Genomic DNA, 18471 nt, shown 5'->3' on the forward strand with positions numbered 1-18471 from the left:
TGAACATGATTAAGGACAACATTATGGGTACAAGTCCTTAGTTTTCTTTTTTTTTTCTTTTTTTTCGATAAAAAAAAAAATTAAAAACGAACTAATCGCGGACCGCCACGTGTCAGTGGGCCCGCGAATAGTACAAGGCCCAAACCAAAACACTTCTTATTTAACGACTTCTCCCCTTGGTTTTGGTGCTTTTGTGGGTCCCCTCTCTTAAGGACCACACCAAACCCTCCCGATAATGTTGGCCTAAGAGTGTTAACTGAGAATGGACTGTACGTCACTACGTGTATATATTACCACTACTTAGTTAGTACGGGCTTGAGTTTTAGCTTAAATGGTTTACATGACGGATCGTAACAAACAATCGATTCATCTCAGACAATAGTTGTAAGGTATTTTAAATTCGAGGCAGTGTGGTACGTTTTGGAGTAGTATACTTTGTAGCAGTAAATACGTTGCTTCCAGAACCTATCAGATAGTCGATAGGGTTTATACACGAAACTGAGATTTTCAAAATTCAGTATCATGTGGTCGTTACTAGAATTTATATAAATGGAACCAAAACTCAAATCTTATGGATTTAAAAGGTATGAACATTGTATATATAAAAATCACATGATCATTAATTACAAATCTGAATAAAATGAAAAATGAGGGGTTTACATTATTCAGAAATGATAGTGCCAAGTGCCAACCCTTCGTCTGAAGTTGACTCTTGAACCAAACATCACGTTCACATTTCACAATCCCAACAAAAGATTATAAGAGAAAACAAACAACCAAAAGAGAGATACATGGGGGGTCTTGAGTTGGATTAATCATTTAATTAATCAAACAAATCCATTAACTGGTGATCATAGTATATTTGTTAATTAAGGACAAAATAATATCGAGAAGCATCAGGTTAAAAAAATAATAATTATAAATTACAAGCAGCAGATACTTAGGCTAGCTTAGGGCTTTGCAATAAACATTGTAAACCATGGTTGAGTTAAGACGATAGAGACAAGTGTGACAAAAGTCAAACAGGAGAAGAGAAGTAGCGAGTGTTGTGGCAGTTTGAAATACCATTTCTTATAAAGAAACAAATAATTTCAGTAATATACAAATAAAAGGACAAGAGAATTAAAAAGAAGCACGAGGTAGACAAAGATTCGTGAGGCAAGGAAATGCCAACTCGAAGGCCTTTCTTTACGTGAAGAAACATCAATGCATGTGTCCCTCTTCCATCATCAAATATTATATCTGTCATTGTCATCTCCTTCACGTTCGTTTTCCACGCAGTACGATTTCTGTTGAATTTTCTCTTAAAAATATATGTAATACTTAATCTCGAGATTTACAACCACCAAATAAAACTTCATAGTGCTTAACTTACATAACATTTTAAAAAACATTTGTGTTCTTGACTAAAACATGATCTCAGGTTTGATCAGTGTGTGTTATTAGAAACCAATGGGAGCATATCTTCTGGTATCCATCTAGATTATTGGCATACACATGTTGACAAGAAATTTGAAACACAATAAGTAAGTAATTTAATTAGTTTTTTTCGGAAATTAACAAAATGTTAATTACTCTGTCTCCATCACCTCTGGCTCTAACAAAGACATTGTCATATACTCTCTTCGAAAAGTATTATTGATTCTGCGATTTACAGACACTAATATATCACACATTTACACTTTGTTCAAACATAATGTTTTATTACCGTACATCCGCACGTTGTGCGGATCTAATCTAGTAATAAAACTGTAAAACAGTTACATACTCCTGAGACCATCTGCAACCATGGATTCGGTAAAAAATCCTTAAAAATTCACTTTTTTATTTTTTTTATTATTATGTATTTTTCAATAAAGAAAAAAAGAAGATAACCAATAGCAAATCACCACTTAACAGCGGGACCCGCAAACAGTGACAATATTTTTCAAGGATTGATCCTTATATAAGGATAAGAAAAGGCTAATCCTTAATATTGTGTAGAATCCATCAAATTTTTTATAAATTTTTACCTAGGTTTTGGAGCTAAGAGGCTCCATTGCAGATGCCCTGAAGCATCGTCAAGCATCCAGCTGAGAGATAAGAGTGATAGTTTCCAAATCCGACCACTACTTTTATTTCACAGATTATTCAACCATGCATAAATTAACCAAAGGAAATATGGGCTTTCAATCGAAACCCAAATCAAAAAGCCTAATTAAAACCTAATCGAGCCCCAAATAAAAAAGCCTAATTAAAACTTGGACTATATAAGCCGGATCCATTTTCTAGATTGTTTTTCTTTGTTCAAACCATTTAGTATATACATTAGATTGTTTTGGTGTAAATAAATTGAATGAAAACATGAACGAGATACAGAGAAAAATAGAATAGATTTAGTACAAATTGTTTTTGGAATGAATAGAATAGGTCATTTCACATTATTCTATTTTAAATATTAATAATCCAATTGCAGCGTATATATAGTCATAGACCAGCTAAATGTTCCAATAGCATATAATTGTCTCAACAAATAATCAAATATTTTAACCCTCTTCAAAAGAAAAAAATTCGTGTTTTTTGAATAGTTATGTCATTCAATTACTCTCCTTGATGAGGAATAGATAAAAATGAAAGAGAAAGGAGCAACTAAACATGACAATTTATAAACATATAAGATTACCCGGTGTTTCAGACTCCATAAAACTAGAAACAAACGAACATCTGTCTTGTTGAAGGCAAAATTATAAGAAACTTGAGTTTTGACTTTAAGCTTTATAGTTGTTTCGATATCATTTTGTAAGATAAGATCCAGCTTTCATACGAAAGAATTCAATTTATTTATAACTTCTACGACCAACATCCAACAATATATATAACTACCCTTTGTTCTATAGTATCTATTCTATTAAAACAGCAGCATGACCTATTGATAAAAGTTATGTCCAATTTATTTTATAATAACTTCTAATTAATTATCTAAATATATTATGTAACCACCTTCTAAATATAACTGCATCTAAATAATTTTAGTTTTGGACTAACTATCCATTATGTGGGGCCCAACATTATTTACGTTAATAGAACTTACAGTCCTTTAGTGATCAAATCTTATTGGCTAAGTTCGATTTTTAATTTCCAAAGATTTAAGTTTTTCTATTGCAGTTGTCTCAAAAAAACTTTTACTATTTATACACTTTTTGACAGCAGTCAATAATAGTAGGAAAACTATTTATACTATTGAATTACTAAACAAAATTGTAATTATACTTTATTATTAAAAAAAATTAATAACTGTTTAGTAATACAAGCGTGTAATTATGCAACATCACAAATTCAATACAATTATCAAAACCAATTACTATTAATTAAAAAAAAAATTTATACAAATATGATATAAAGAAAAACAAATTAACGTAGACAGTTTATCTGGATCCAAAGACTCAAATCAGAACCGACTCAAAAATACAGGTCCGGGTCCATGCTAAAATGCCTATTGGTTCTTTTTTAAACTTGCGGGTCTCTGTTCGGGTCTGAATCTTACCCGAGATCCGATCGTGTACCCAAAAAATCCGAAAATTATTGTATATCTATTCTATTAAATTAGGAACATGACCTATTGATATATGTTTAGTCCAACTATTATTTTTCACATGATCTACTTAAAAAAACAAATATTTTATAACTGCATGAAAATTAAACAAACTCTATCTCGGTAACTACCTTCTATTGGTCAATACATATTTTTTGTAACCTCCTCACCAAAATTATCGGTGGCCACCTCTTTTCAATATTATATTAGCCAACAATTATATATTATGTAACAATTATTCAAACGAAAATATAGCAACAATTATCGGTGATCATCCTTATTGCTGCAGCAAAATTTTTCCTCTTAATAGTATGTTTCCAAATTTTGGCCCTTTTTATTATATTTTTGTACCTAAGATATAAAAATTCTTTTAAACTAATTCAGAAATGGCACTTTTAGTTAAAAAAAACAATTATTCCTTCCTTTTGGGTTTATACCTTCTTTTTTGTCATTTCTTTTGGGTTTATTCCAAAATTAAGTTTACTCTTTTCGACAGTATTTCACCCAATTTTTTTTATCTTTTTGTGTTATTAAATAATCTCAATCTGTTTCTTTTTAGAATTTTAACCTTTTATTTAATTAATATAACACGTTATTTTATATAGTTATGTACCCAGTTACATTATTGACATATATTTCTATAATGATATATTAATTATTCCTCATAATATTGGTTAAGAAGTATAAAATGTAGTTATTATATTATAGATACTTTATATTTGTTAAGAAATACAAAATAAAACACTTATAGTAACACTTATAATATATGATTACATGAAAAACCCATATATAAAAATTAAATTTCTCAAAAAAATTAAATCAAAAGAAAATTTAAGTAGATCAAGTAAAAATAATAGTTGGACTAAACATATATCAATAGATCATGTCTCTAATTTAATAGAATAGATTTTTTTTTTGACGTCAATTTAATAGAATAGATAAATCACAAATATGATTACATAAAAATATAAATATAAAATTATTCAAAAAAAAATTAAAACAAAAAATATACCCGCCCTTTGAAGGGCGGGTCAAAATCTAGTTTTTTATTAATACCAAAGGTTTATTGTATATTGCTTTAAAAACATTACAAAACATCGTCACATCATAGCATAGCATCTACGATATTACATAGTTTTGAATTTTGCTTTCTACTTAATTATACATATTGAAGAATTTTTCAAAATTAGAACATAAATCATATATTAATCTTATCACTCAGACAAGGATAAGTGCAGATACATGTTCCATAAGCACCATCGCGGTCACAATAGCCAAGTGCCTTTATTCCAAATCTAACCCTGCATGACGCACCACAATCAGGAATATAACGACACGAACCAATAACCGCCATGCATCCCATATTATATTCAACTGTATCAAACAATACCAATTTTAAATACTTAGATTGCAAAAAGCTATTAGTGTATTTACAAGAAGTTAATACATTTAAATTAGAAGATTTATGATATGTACCAAAAGCAAACATATAGAACAATCTGTAAGAAAAATATTTTGAGGGAAATTTAAAGGTAAGTAAATGTATACCTAAAGATAACATCACAAAGAACATGACGGGGAAAACAAACAAAGAAGCTGCCTTGGCCATAACTGCTGTTTTTAGTAATACAAAAAGCTTTCCCTCTTAGTATTGATTGTTAGTAGAATAATTTTAGTTGATAGATCTGAAAATTCGAGAGACAGCTGAAAGAATATTTATAGAACGAGATGAATAAGTTTCACATATACAGTTATTACCATTACACATATGTTTGAACACAAATTGTTTGACTGGGACATACAAATATGGAAACATGAAAACTGAGAGATTACGAAAAGGAGATTTATCAATTATGAGGTAATCAAGTTTGGAAAACAAAACAATATCTTATATCATATTGATGAAGTCAAATACCTCATAAGAATTTGTTAATGTGGACTAATGTTAATTAACTAGATTACAACACATTGCAAATTCTAATAATTAAAATCTTGACATGTGCCAGTTTAATTAATATTTTATGATTTGATTTATTATTTATTGTTTTAAATTTATTAATACAATTTTTGATTTGCAAAAATTAAGGTTGTCTATATAAATAATTTAAAAATTAAATGAAATATAAAGAAATATATCAACACAATCTGGTATTTTGTATCTATACTATTAAGAGAGAAGATTCTTAAAAAATTTACTTATTCAAGGTTATTGCATTTATTCATTTTTAGTCCACCCTATTAAATACAACTAAATATTACAACTAACCTTTATTATAACAAACAAATGATATCTTATTGTTTATGGACCGTTTAAATGATCAATTCCATTATTACTATGTTAACATATTGGGCCTTAATTAAACTATCTAAAAATAACTGCTTATACACTTCGAATGGACACTTTTTATTTGCTTAACCAAATAAACACATAATCTGCAACTACTCTTCTACGAGATTTTAGCGGGATTTGGTTCGTTATGTTTACGTTTCACTTCCTAGACGTAGCTGAGTTGTCCTTGGACATGAAGTGTGTGTTCAAGAAGTTGGTTATATTGGGTGTTATCCGCTTAACTGTGACCCCTGAGCAGTGGCGGATTCAGACTAACATTTAAAGGGAGTCATAAATTAGAGTAAAAAAATTAAAAAAATTAAAAAATACACCGGTGGAGAATCGAACCTAGGTAAAGGAGTGCCACATGCCACACCAGAACTGCCGCGGAATCTTATTGTACTCATAGCAAAAATATTAGAATATAAACTAAATATGTGTCATCTACCCTTTATTTCACTACATGGATCCGCCTCTGCTCCTGTGCACTACTGGTAATTTCAGTCTTTTCTTTTAATCGTTTTGTTGATCTTTTTTTTGTATTACTATTCATCCAACGTTGTTCCAAGCTTCTTACTTATGATTCGTGCTATATAATGTCTTGAATAGGCGTCCAAGCGGACCAAGCCATGTGAATTTGATGTCTTCTTCTGTAAAAATCTTACTTTGTGGAAAACCAAACAAAAACCTAATCTGCAACTAATCTTCTTTACAATAAAAATATAACAACTAAAAGCACGATTAATGGAGATTCTTTTTTTTTTGACATTTTTTTTTCTTGGCTCCGATTAACGGAGATTCTTAGGGTGAGATTCTTAACGGAATATAAAAAACCGTCTCTTAACTTTTAACTAAAAAAATTTCTTAGTTTTTTTAACTTTTTTAATTAAAAGTTAAGAGACGGTTTCTTATATTCCGCTAAAACTTCATCCTAAAAACCCTATTAATCATGCTCTAACCATTTTCTTATATATTAACTAAGAAGTAAAAAAAAGTTTCACAGTCAGTCTCACCGTGATTGATTATTAATACTCTTTACAAAAATAGAGGAAAATAATTAAGTGAAATCAATGATCAGGCTACTCTTTTTGTTCGTGTACTAGTACTCTTGTTGAAAACATATTTGAAGACATGTAAGAGCACGCACAACGCAGGTATGTTGCACCGTTTTTAAGATTTAAAAAAAAAATGGAAAAGGGAGAGAGAAGAAGAAACGATGTTCCTTTTTTTTTGAAACACAGAAACGATGTTCCTAAAGAATCATTCTTCCTCATGTTACTCTTCCCCATGTTACTACATTACAGGTTTGATTTATTTTTCTGATTTAAAATTTAGTGGTTGATTAAATTATATTCAAATTATTAATATTTTATTTGTTAGGTACTCTTTCTGAGATACCAAACACTAATGGTGCTCTATCCATGAACATCCGTAATCTTTTTGCCTGAAATATGATCAGATTGCTATGTGTTCAACTTCGGTTGGTAAAAATCAGTGAATCATGCAAGAAAAGAATCCTTCCATACAAAAAAGAAGTTCACACAAAGACAAAGAGTCAATGCCTTAGGTTTTCTCAAACTTATATTAAAAGGATTTTAAGAAAAACAAAAATTTTGATCATCAAATGACTATCTCTCTAACATTGCGTACTACCATTCTTATATCCCTAATCGTTCTCACGTGCTCCAACCGATGCATATCGCATCCCCGGCTTGCGTCAAGGCTAATACACTCAAAATCAATCAAAACCCAAGAATCACCAAAGAAAAATACTGGTTACTTGCATCCCAAGCCACCTCCCGCATCCCGTCTAGATAACATGTGGACCACAGTGAATATCATCTCACATGTAACTCCTATGACACGTCCAGCAGCATTCCTCGCGAACATCTCTATCGGCGACCCACCTGTCCCACAACTTCTACTCATAGACACAGGTAGTGACTTGACTTGGATCCAATGTCATCCCTGCAAATGTTACCCTCAAACAATCCCATTTTACCGCCCTTCAAGATCTTCCACTTACCGTGACGCTTCATGCGAACCTGCACCACACGCCATGCCCCGAATCTCTCACGACGAAAGAACCAAAACTTGCCAATACTACCTCCTCTACCGCGACAATTCAAGCACCAGAGGTACCTTAGCTGAGGAAAAGCTCACCTTTCAAACATCAGACGACGGTTTGGTCTCCAAACAAAACATTGTTATAGGCTGCGGACAAGACAACTCCGGTTTTACTCAATACAGCGGCGTGCTAGGTTTAGGACCAGGTAAGTTCTCCATAGTAACTCGCAACTTCGGCTCTAGATTCTCTTACTGCTTTGGTAGCTTAACCGATCGGACCAACCCACACAACATTCTTACCCTCGGAGACGGCGCCAGAACTGAAGGCGATCCAACACCTTTACATATATTCCAAGACCGTTACTACCTTGACCTCCAAGCAATCTCTTTAGGTCAGAAACTTCTCGACATCAAAACCGATGTTTTCAAGAGATATGGGTCCCAAGGAGGTACCGTCATCGACACGGGTTGCTCACCAACGATCCTAGCCAGAGAAGCTTACGACACACTCTTTGAAGAAATAAACTTCCTTCTTGGAGATGTTCTCACACGCGTTAAAGATTGGGATCAGTACACAAAACCTTGCTATGAAGGGAACATGAAAGCTAATCGTTTAGGGTTTCCCGTCGTCACGTTTCATTTCGCCGGCGGCGCTGAGCTGACGTTAGACTTTGAGAGTTTGTTTGTTGAAAGTGAAGATGGAGAGAGCTTTTGCTTGGCTATGAGTATGAACACGTTCGATGATATGAGTGTTATTGGTGCCATGGCTCAGCAGCATTATAACGTTGGTTATGATCTTCTAACTATGAATGTTTATTTCCAGAGAACTGATTGTGAGATTCTTGATTCTTAATATAAAAAAAATGTTCTATTAAACTGATATTTTTTAGAAAGATTGGTAGGTAACAGATATAATGCATGTAACATATAACAACATATCACTATTATTTCTTCAAATGAAGTTTAAAAAAATAAAAATAAAATAATTATACAAACAGTATTATTCTCTTTACTCAGACAAAACTACATTTTTATCATTACTGCATATCTACTAATAATAGCAATCCCAATTAATTCCAAAGGTTGTGAATCTACTTATGTTGAAAGGTTGTGTCTTTTGTAAAAGATGTATAAAATGTTGTGTCTTTTCTAAAAGTTCAATGTTGGAAGGTTGTATCTTTTCTAAAAGTTGTCTAAAAGTTGTGACTATTCATATAAGTATATTTTAAAAAGTGAAAAGTTGTGACTATTCTTATAAGTATCCTCTTAATATAACTACCTTTAAATTGGAAGAATGCGACTATTCAAACTGAAGAGTTGTGACTATTCAAATAGATTTTTACAATCTATAAATAGTCTCCTCCATGCATTTCTCAAAATAAAGTTTTCACTAATCAACTAATAATAAAATGGTAGAACAAAAAGTTATAAGCAGTTACATGGATACAAATTCTTAGAAAATATTCAAATGAAGCGTTATAAACAATAAATATTAGGAAGAGGTTTACGTGTTTGGATAGCTAAAAAACTAAAACGAAATAATGAAATCATTAGTCTCAATTTTCTTATACTAGATGAAATCATTAATATGAAAGTTATATTAATATGAACTTCACTCGTCTGAAGATTTGAGGGAAGAAGGAATAATTTAGGCCAACCAATGTACAGAGCAATTGCGGTTGAGAAATTAATATAAAAGTTGTATCTCTTAATTTTTTTTACATAAAAATTGCATTTAATAGTTTTTGTAATGAAAAATTGCGTTTCTTGTTTTTATTTTGTTCATATCCATTTATTAATGATTCACCTAAATATTTACAATTTTTTATATCTAAAAATTAGTATATTAATATGAAAAATTCCAAGAAACACAGGAAAAGTCTACTCTGAGAGAGATAACGGTTACAAGATTGAACCGGCATGAAATTATAGCAACCATCGTGTACCATGAGATCCAACTTTTGATGAGACTGCTCTCTTATGAAAAAAGATGCCATAGAAGACGGAGATGAGTGGAGACGATGCCATTGTCAAATACCAAATATATTTGGGAATACAATACAACGTCTTTAACTAAATTGTCGTTAGTTAAATTTAAAGAACGTCTTTAACCGCCGTGAGGAAATAGCACAAAGAGTCAAACACGTTATTGGTTTTATTATGAGAACTTGATTAATCTAACCTATTAGGCTATTAACAAACAACAAAGGAAATGAGTACAGCCGGTGCAGGATTCTACATCGGCCGGGAGGGAATCTGTGATAAGATACCTTCGAGAAAGTGTTGTTGATGAAATAGCCTTGTGGCCAGGAGAGAAAAAAAAAACAGTTTTTTTATTGGCAAAACTAAATTATGATTTAATAGTTTGATACACGCAAATATATGAGTTGAAGAGATATAAGTGGAAAAAGATGCAACTTTCCAAGTCAAAAGTAGTAATAAACGGAAAAATATAATACATAGTTATGAAACACAAGAACATAATATAATAGAATTGAAAGGGCATAAACTAAATAGAAAGCAGTTGTAAATGAAAAGGTATCATGTTCATAATATATAATGAACAGTTATGAACAAAATTATAATGAAAAGACACAACTATAGATATTAATAGATATTATTAATATATATTGTGTATTATAGCATTTTTAATACAAATAAATTTCTTCGGGTCGTGATTTCTGTTGCGTGTCAGTTGCCGTTGAAGTTAATGCATTAAACAAGGGATAGCTCGAGATAAACCGCTATTGAAAGTGGTGTAAAGCATCTTAGCTCAAGCGGTGCGGTTGCTAAGAGATGGCATAACTCAGAAGTGTAAGTGTTTAAGTCTAAGGTTTTCTTTTCAATTTCGGTTAATTTTTATTTCTTTTTGTCCAGTTCAACTTTGTCATCTTAGACCGATGCCCGGCTTCTTAAGAATATTATATTTAAAATAATTTTTTTTAATAAAAAAAACATTTGTATGTAAAATAATTTTGTAACTCATCTGTTCGTTAAAAGCAATATAAACAATATATATACAATGCTATTTTATAAAATATAACATATTTATTTTTATAAAACGATTTTCCGTGCGATATCGCACGGGTTCCTTAACTAGTTACAACAATAACAATAATAATAATATTACAACATCTGATATATTGCGTTCATCGCTTGTGTCCCAAGGCAACCACTGGGATACTCACTTTATGCCCTCGGCTTCCTTTCAATGTAACCTCTCCGAAGCTATAAACTCCGGTCACAGATCTCACTGTAAGAGTCACCGTGAAGCTTCTCGAAGCTCCAGCTCTAAGTGTCATTGCAGGAGGACTCACTTCAATGACGATGGATGGCTCCATCCTTGATGTGATTGTGTATGTTTCTTCCTCTTCTGCAACATTCGTCACTCTTCTTGTAATGGTCTGTGTTCTCACGAGATGAGAAATGGCTATAGATGGCGAGTTGAAGTTCGAAGGATGTCTCATTTTGTAATTGCAGGGAGTGTTTGTGAAGTTCCTTATCTCGTGGGCATTGATACCAGGCGTGGTGCACAAGAAACCTAGATAATCCTCATAACCTACAAAAAAAACCTAATCAAATATCTGAGGGTTTGATTAGGGTTATTTGATTAAAGAGAATGTACCTGCATCAAAGATGAGACCAGGGTCTAGAGCAGAGCTTGGACTGACATGACCACTTCCATAATCAAACGGAGTTGCTTTAACAAGCGTCACTGTCTCTGTTTCAGAGTATTGTTGAGCTTGGAGAGGCCTTCCTGCTCGGTCCATGACCGTTGAAGTTGTCATCAAAGCTGATTTGATAGCAGCTGGACTCCATTGAGGATGTTTCTGTTTCACCAGAGCAGCTATACCAGCAATGTGTGGTGCAGCCATGCTTGTGCCAGAGATTAATGCAAATCCTTCACCTGCTCACCTAAAACGTTTAGTCTCCTGCTCTATACTGACAATATTTGAGGAAATGCTTACCAACATAGTTAGCCTCGTCAGTTCCATTTTCAGACCAAGCAGACCATATTAAAGAGCCTGGAGCAAGAATGTCTGGTTTGAGGAGATCAGCATCCTGAAAGCTGAAGTCTTTAGTGTTGGGTCCTCTAGCTGAGAACAAAGCCACTTCAGGTGCAGATTTGTGGAGAATAGGTTCCAAACCATCTCCAATGCTTCCTTCAGCTTTAAAGTCCTTTACCCTTCCCATCCAATCTCTTGACGTTGTGACATTGTAGTAATCAATCAAGTCCTAGTGAAGAAAATAAAAAACAATACCAAGTTGAGGAAACTATGAGAGAGTGAATAACATTTTAGTATTACCATTGATTTAGAGACATCTGTAATGAGAATCCCTGGAATGCAAGAAGGGACAGGATCGAATTTTGTGCCTGGAGAAACGTTTTCAACAACAAGGACGAAACCAGCAGCGCCTAGATGCTTGGCAGTTTCAGCAACTTTCTTGATGGAAGCTGAACCAGCAACAAAGTTGAAAGAGTATCCACAGAGAAGAATGTTCCCTTGGACCAACTTTTTGTTCAAGACTTCTGGCTTCTGGCAATCTGACGGATTGTACTTGTTACCACCAGAAGAATCAAGAAGAACATCATTTGCTGATACCATCTTGTACGAACGATGAGGTCGAGTAGAAGCTGCACAAACGCATAATGATTCATTTAAAAAAAACAATATAAAGACTCAGAACAAACCAAGCTCTCTTCCAAAATGGTGTGGATCTATATTTATTTAGAATGTTTAAAAAAATCGGTAGGCAGTAGTTAGACGTTTTATATTGGATTATTGCTTAGGCGGGCACCTACACCTATTTTTTGAATGTTTAGACTGAATTTTCTAAAAAATCGTTTCGTTTAGGTCTGATTTATTGATTAGGCGGCGATTTTTAGAACACTATTTAGATCAGAGGGAGGAGAAGCTTACGGGATAATCCTATTCCAGCAAGCATTTTTCCATTTCCAAGGGTCAGATGGTTTTTGTATCTGCGATCATCAATGGCAGCAGCTACAGTAGTAATCCAAGGGCTGTATGAAACCAGAGTTTTGGGAAAGGGACCACCGTTTCCAGCAGCTTGAGCAACAAACACACCAGCTTTCACAGCTCCAAGAAGTGTAGCATCGAATGGATTTAAGAATGTTGTCTTTGTAGTAGCTGGAGGACTGTTTGGACCAACCGAAAGGCTCAAAATATCAACTCCATCATGAACAGCCTGGCTCACAAAAAGCATAATTACAATTTGGTCCATCCAATTTAGAAATTGTGGTAAGTTCTTTCTTACCATATCAATGGCAGCAACCACATCAGATACAAACCCTCCGAAAAGCCGATATAGAGCTTTATAAACAGCAATCCTGAAACAAAATAACTTTCAAAAACATGCAAAGAGAATGTCTCCAAAGCTACCATAAGCTATATTTACCTAGCACGAGGAGCCATCCCACTTGCTTTTCCAAACTCATAGCCATGCATCCTCACAGGAATACCATTGTTCCCAGCTGCAATAGCTGCTGTGTGACTTCCATGTCCATCACCATCCATTGGTGAAGCAAAGTCAACCTCCGGATTAAACGCACCAGCTGCTTTAGCAGCTTCAGCAAAATGCTGAGCTCCTATGATCTTCCCGTTGCAGAAGCTAACCTTAGTACGAGGATCATCTTCACACTTCCCTTTGTAACTAGGATGAGGACCATACGGTACTGCCGTATGGTGAGATGCAAAGCTAGGATGATGAGGGAAAATCCCTGAGTCCACAAAGCCAATAACAATATCTTCTCCTGCTCTGTCGTAACCGCCACCGGTTGGCCAAACATCAGTTGGTAATCCCAAGAACTGTGGCGTATGTGTGGTGAGTTTCTTCACTTTCCAGTCTCTGCTCAGGTGTTTCACACCGGGCGCGCGGCGAAGCACTTCCGCCTACTAATATAGTGGAGTTAGTGTAAGAAAAGGGACACAAGGAAATAAAACACTTAAGAGACTATTATCATGAATCTTGATTTCACCTGAGCAGGGGAGAGATGAGCTGCAAAGCCGTTGATGAGGTGTTTATAGCTGTAAAGCTTTTTGTATGATCCTTCTTCAAAGAGCATTCCCAGAAGCATATCATGTTTCCTCTCGAGGTGACGGGCGTATGATGTCACCAATTCACTGTCATACACAAAAAAAGGTAACAGATTGTTAATCTAGCAAGCAACGGATTGTCAATGATAGTCCTAATCTACGGTAACTAAACACACAGGGTACCTTGAAGTATCAATTTTCTCATCAGATTCAACGGCAGTTGCTTCAAAGCCATTAACACCGCCGTTGTAACTTATGATTGGATCTCCTTCCATAGTCACAATGTAAATCTCTGCTGATACAGTGAAGAACAGTGCGAAAAAGACAACAGCTTTACACCTGATACGATCCATCTTGCTTCTCAACCAAAGAAGCTCCAGCTCAATTTTGCTTTAATCTAATCTGCAGTAACAAAAAAAAACGCATGAGTAGAATTAGCATCTATCAACAGAAACAATCACTTCATCACTTAATTAGCCTTGTGTTAAAACCATCACATACATAATCAAAAACAAGTTTATCTCACACACTTCTCAGTTCATAGAGCTTAGGAAATAGTTTTGATTCTTTTCATAGGTAAAGACAAAACTTTCTTTCAATATCTAACAAGGAAGACACATGAGGAACCAAGCACATGAAGATAAGCCCCACTCTCAATTAACTCCAGAGATAGAGACTTGGAGGGGATACCTCAAAGATCAATCCACTTGAAAGACATATACTGTTGAATGGTAAAACTCAACTCTCATAGACAAATTAAACTAAACAAATCAACTAATATAGAAAGTCTCACCTCCCAGTTTTATGTAAAGTTTGAAGAGGATACAGTAACTACTGTAGCAACTGTTTGCTAATCAACCAGTGTGAGAGACATAATAATATACTTGAGAGAAAAAAATGAGCACACTTTCACAAATCTTCCAAGCAAGGAATAAGCAACAATAACAAACCCAGAAACTAACTAAATAAATCAAATAATTTGAAAACTCGAATGGAATAAAGCTTTAAAAAAAAGCAAAAAGAGAAACTTACTCGGATTCACGAAACGAATCAAGAAACTTTGGTTTCTGAGTTTCTTTTCCTTTTGAAGAAAGGAGAGATCTTGCAAAATATCAAAAGAAGGAAACTTTAAAGAATAAATGAGGATGAAATGTAAGTGGGGGAGTGTACTTCTAGTGAGAGACAGTGTGAAATAAAAGATTTTCAGGGTTTTTGTTATTTTTCTTAAATTATTATTTTTATTATAATTATTTTCTTCATTGTCAAGCAGGACCCTACAACAAGCCAAGGATAATGGAGACTTCATCACATTTGTATTTGTTGTAAAAATGTTTTTAAAGATTTATATTTAATTAATACCAATCCTTAGTGATGTTGCTTATGAAGTAAAGCTTAAACATGTAAAGCATAATAATAGTAGTACTAGTAGGTGGAATCCACCACAAAATACGAGGTTATGTAAAGTATATAACTAAATAGTATTATATTAAGTGAATCTATAGTTCAAATATTGAATATTGATTCATAATGATGACAAATTAAATAAAATCATAATTGCTAGAACAGTATAAATAAAATAGATCACTTAACAGGAAACTATAATACCTTTAGAAACTGCTAAACCATATTATTTTCATGAAATTGCTACAGTTGACAATTTCTCTGACTAGTGACAAATTTGACCAGTTGAGTCATTTCATTCATAGTTGTTGTGAGATGTCAGTGAGTGCGACGATTAAACGCGCGAGTTTTCTTGACAACTGGCAATTATATTACAAATTTGCCCTTAGAACAATGCATATTGTTTGCACAATATCGATTTATATATGAAATACTTTGTTTGTAGATGTGCTAAAGATGTAGGAAAAAAAGTCCAAGGTGGGAGAACAAAATATAGTTTGACATTAATTGATGAAAAGGTAAAGAAAAAGTAGAAAAACAAGAAAGTTATAAAAGTAAATACTAAATTAATAATCTAGAGAGACATAAAGTAATGTTAATGATGTTTGATTAGAATTCATGTTTCAATCACATAACGCGGTTTTCCTCCAAACGCATTATAAACACAGTTAATATCACTTGATTGTGTTTCTTTTTAGGATTATACATCTAAGAATTTTACTCCATAACAAAGTACTCATTACGCTTATGAGCCTATGACATAATAATACTAAGAAGACAGATGGTAGATAATTTGTAGGAGAATCAACTGAGAATTCTGGATAAATAGCTTATGTTATTGATTTAGTTCTAAGCTTTGAGTTGAGAATTATAATGTGAAAGATGTTTGTACTGTAGTTAAGTAATTGGAAGCATATGTGGTCGTATACAGTTAGCATCCAAAAGGCACATGTGGGGGATTGTTCCCAGGAGATATGTCGTTTAGTCGAAACACATCATGTGTCATGTGACCTTTCTTCTTGTTCAAAAAATTGATTCCATTCTCTTAAACCAACCAGAAAAACTTCCTACATTATTTGATTATTAACTATTTATGAGTCTAATCCTTTTGAGTTTTTGTCATGTCACGGGCTTATACATATTTGCAAGTACCCATATAAGCTGAACTTCCTTTGGACGTTTCAACAGCTTTAGCAATTAAGTTATGAATGTTGATATTATGGAACTCCCTTAATATGTAATACAATATATATTGAATGATGTAGATCAATTTCCTGCACAAACTTCTTTTACAAATCATTTGCATCACTCATACAGTTATATAAACAAATGATTAACAGATTAATGATGTGTTTATTTCATGCATATGAAATATGTCTGATATGCCAAATTGAATGATTCTTCTTAGTCGTTTTACCTTCGTGAAATGAAGAAGAAAATCCTTCCAAATTCCAAGTTTCAACAATAAAAACAAAACTAAGAAAAAAGGAGATACGGTGGAATTGGAATACGTACGTAACCACGTAATTTATGAGGGAAACTTATATTTTATTGTTTCCCTTTGATTATGGAAATTCTTGTGGTTGATGATTAGCGAAGAAACTTTTTACTGCCTTTCGGTCAAAAAGGGATACAGAATAAATTGGCTATGTGCGAATTCGTGACAACTTACTTTTCGTGAGTCTATATAACATTTATTTACTTATATATAAATTAGGTGTAACAACAAATTAAATGCTATTAAGTTTTGTATTAAAAAATAGCTTTTGCTTGAACATAATTATTAATGCTAGGCAACTATGAAAATTTGAGTAGCCTCGTGATAATCACCCATAATAGCTTAGTAATAGATGACATCATGATGAGAAAGGTAAAGATGCTTTGGCTTTCCGGTGAAGATATATCAACAAATTATGATAGTACTCCCAAAAGTGATTTCGACTAAAACGTAACTTTGAGGATAAAACAACTTCACTAAAGCTATATAGTTCAATGATTTCACGGGTGCATATCTATATATGGCGAACTACGTTGCCCAAGATGGGAGCAAGTGCCCCATAAAAAAAATCAGAATTTGTTAAATACACCTAAATTTTAGTTTTTTTTTTCTTTTAGTAAATAATATTTTCTAGCTACATTTTTAAAGTTTATATAGGATTTTGCCCCCACCAAAATATAATCCTACATTCGCCATAGCCATGTACTTCCTCGTAACATTTTAGTAAATTTGTTTTACATAAGTTTATCAATCCTTGAAAGATCCATGCGAACACACAGCTGACGTTGTATAGATAGTGTTGACCTCAAAGTTCTGCATGGCAGCCAGCAAGCCTACATTCACTAATTATAGCACATCGGTCTTTCATTGGTTGTACTTTTAAGAATAAGATCGATGCTAGAAAAGTTTCCTATTGTTTCAGGACGTGGAATGGTGGAAAGATACGTAGGAAAATGTTAGTTTTAAAAGCATATAAGGATAAAAATAATCTTTGTCAAACGTAATGATCTTTGCAGCACAAGGGTTAGGCCTAACAAGAGTCTTGGCCATCCCTCGATTATAGCATCGTATATACAAAGAGATAAAAGTACATCGTACACCCCAATGAACCGTATTGTTTGAAAATCACATTACTGTTTTTTTTTCTTTGGAACTCATCACGTTACTGTTTATCACTCTGATTATGGTCACTACGAAGCTTGACATACCAATCCATTGCGTCATTCTGGAGTAGGGTGTCAATTGGATTGGCCTGACCCAAAATCCACAAAACCAGTAAATATTTTAGTACAGCCCGGTCTAGCTCAAAAATATATAAAGTCTGATCTGATCTTAACGAATCTTGTTTTGACGATATCTCAAGGTGTTGTTTGATTATTAATGTCATAAGTCAAAGTGACTAAGTTTCAACCTTTCCAACATTGCCGTGAACCTTGTTTCGATCCATTCGAGTTTTGTTCTGAATTTGCTGTTGGCTTATCATAGAACTTTCTCTATTGATATCATTAATGCTTTAAAGTCTTATTACAATGGCTGTAGTAGATTCATA

The 18471-nt window shown here is 33.3% G+C and overlaps 3 protein-coding genes across 5 annotated transcripts; 1 reads left to right on the forward strand and 2 right to left on the reverse strand.

Moving 5' to 3' along the window:
• Nucleotides 1-4613: 4613 nt before the first annotated feature.
• On the reverse strand, nucleotides 4614-5368 carry LOC111199984 (putative defensin-like protein 170). Its single transcript, XM_022690657.2, has 2 exons — nucleotides 5120-5368; nucleotides 4614-4945 (listed from the first exon to the last, which is right to left on the reverse strand). The coding sequence occupies exons 1-2, from the start codon at nucleotides 5178-5180 to the stop codon at nucleotides 4770-4772; spliced, it is 237 nt and encodes a 78-aa protein (XP_022546378.1). The 5' UTR covers nucleotides 5181-5368; the 3' UTR covers nucleotides 4614-4769.
• A 1986-nt stretch (nucleotides 5369-7354) lies between these two features.
• Nucleotides 7355-8915, forward strand: LOC106372207 (aspartyl protease UND). Its single transcript, XM_013812372.3, has one exon. It carries the CDS (start codon nucleotides 7525-7527, stop codon nucleotides 8818-8820), a length of 1296 nt encoding a protein of 431 aa, XP_013667826.2. The 5' UTR covers nucleotides 7355-7524; the 3' UTR covers nucleotides 8821-8915.
• Nucleotides 8863-15240, reverse strand: LOC106390108 (subtilisin-like protease SBT2.6). Of its 3 annotated transcripts, none has more exons than XM_048781181.1 (11): nucleotides 15056-15240; nucleotides 14207-14425; nucleotides 13966-14110; nucleotides 13386-13879; nucleotides 13245-13317; nucleotides 12890-13175; nucleotides 12275-12603; nucleotides 11936-12203; nucleotides 11593-11874; nucleotides 11069-11526; nucleotides 8863-9015 (listed from the first exon to the last, which is right to left on the reverse strand). In XM_048781181.1, exons 2-10 carry the CDS (start codon nucleotides 14374-14376, stop codon nucleotides 11117-11119), a joined length of 2457 nt encoding a protein of 818 aa, XP_048637138.1. In that variant the 5' UTR covers nucleotides 14377-14425; nucleotides 15056-15240; the 3' UTR covers nucleotides 8863-9015; nucleotides 11069-11116. The 3 variants fall into 3 exon arrangements, with proteins under 3 accessions (XP_048637138.1, XP_048637142.1, XP_048637144.1); XM_048781185.1 differs by lacking the exon at nucleotides 15056-15240 and adding an exon at nucleotides 14817-14989; XM_048781187.1 differs by lacking the exon at nucleotides 15056-15240 and adding an exon at nucleotides 14525-14655.
• Nucleotides 15241-18471: the final 3231 nt, after the last annotated feature.

The sequence above is a fragment of the Brassica napus genome, chromosome A1 (assembly GCF_020379485.1).
Source record: "Brassica napus cultivar Da-Ae chromosome A1, Da-Ae, whole genome shotgun sequence".
Lineage (NCBI taxonomy): Eukaryota > Viridiplantae > Streptophyta > Magnoliopsida > Brassicales > Brassicaceae > Brassica > Brassica napus.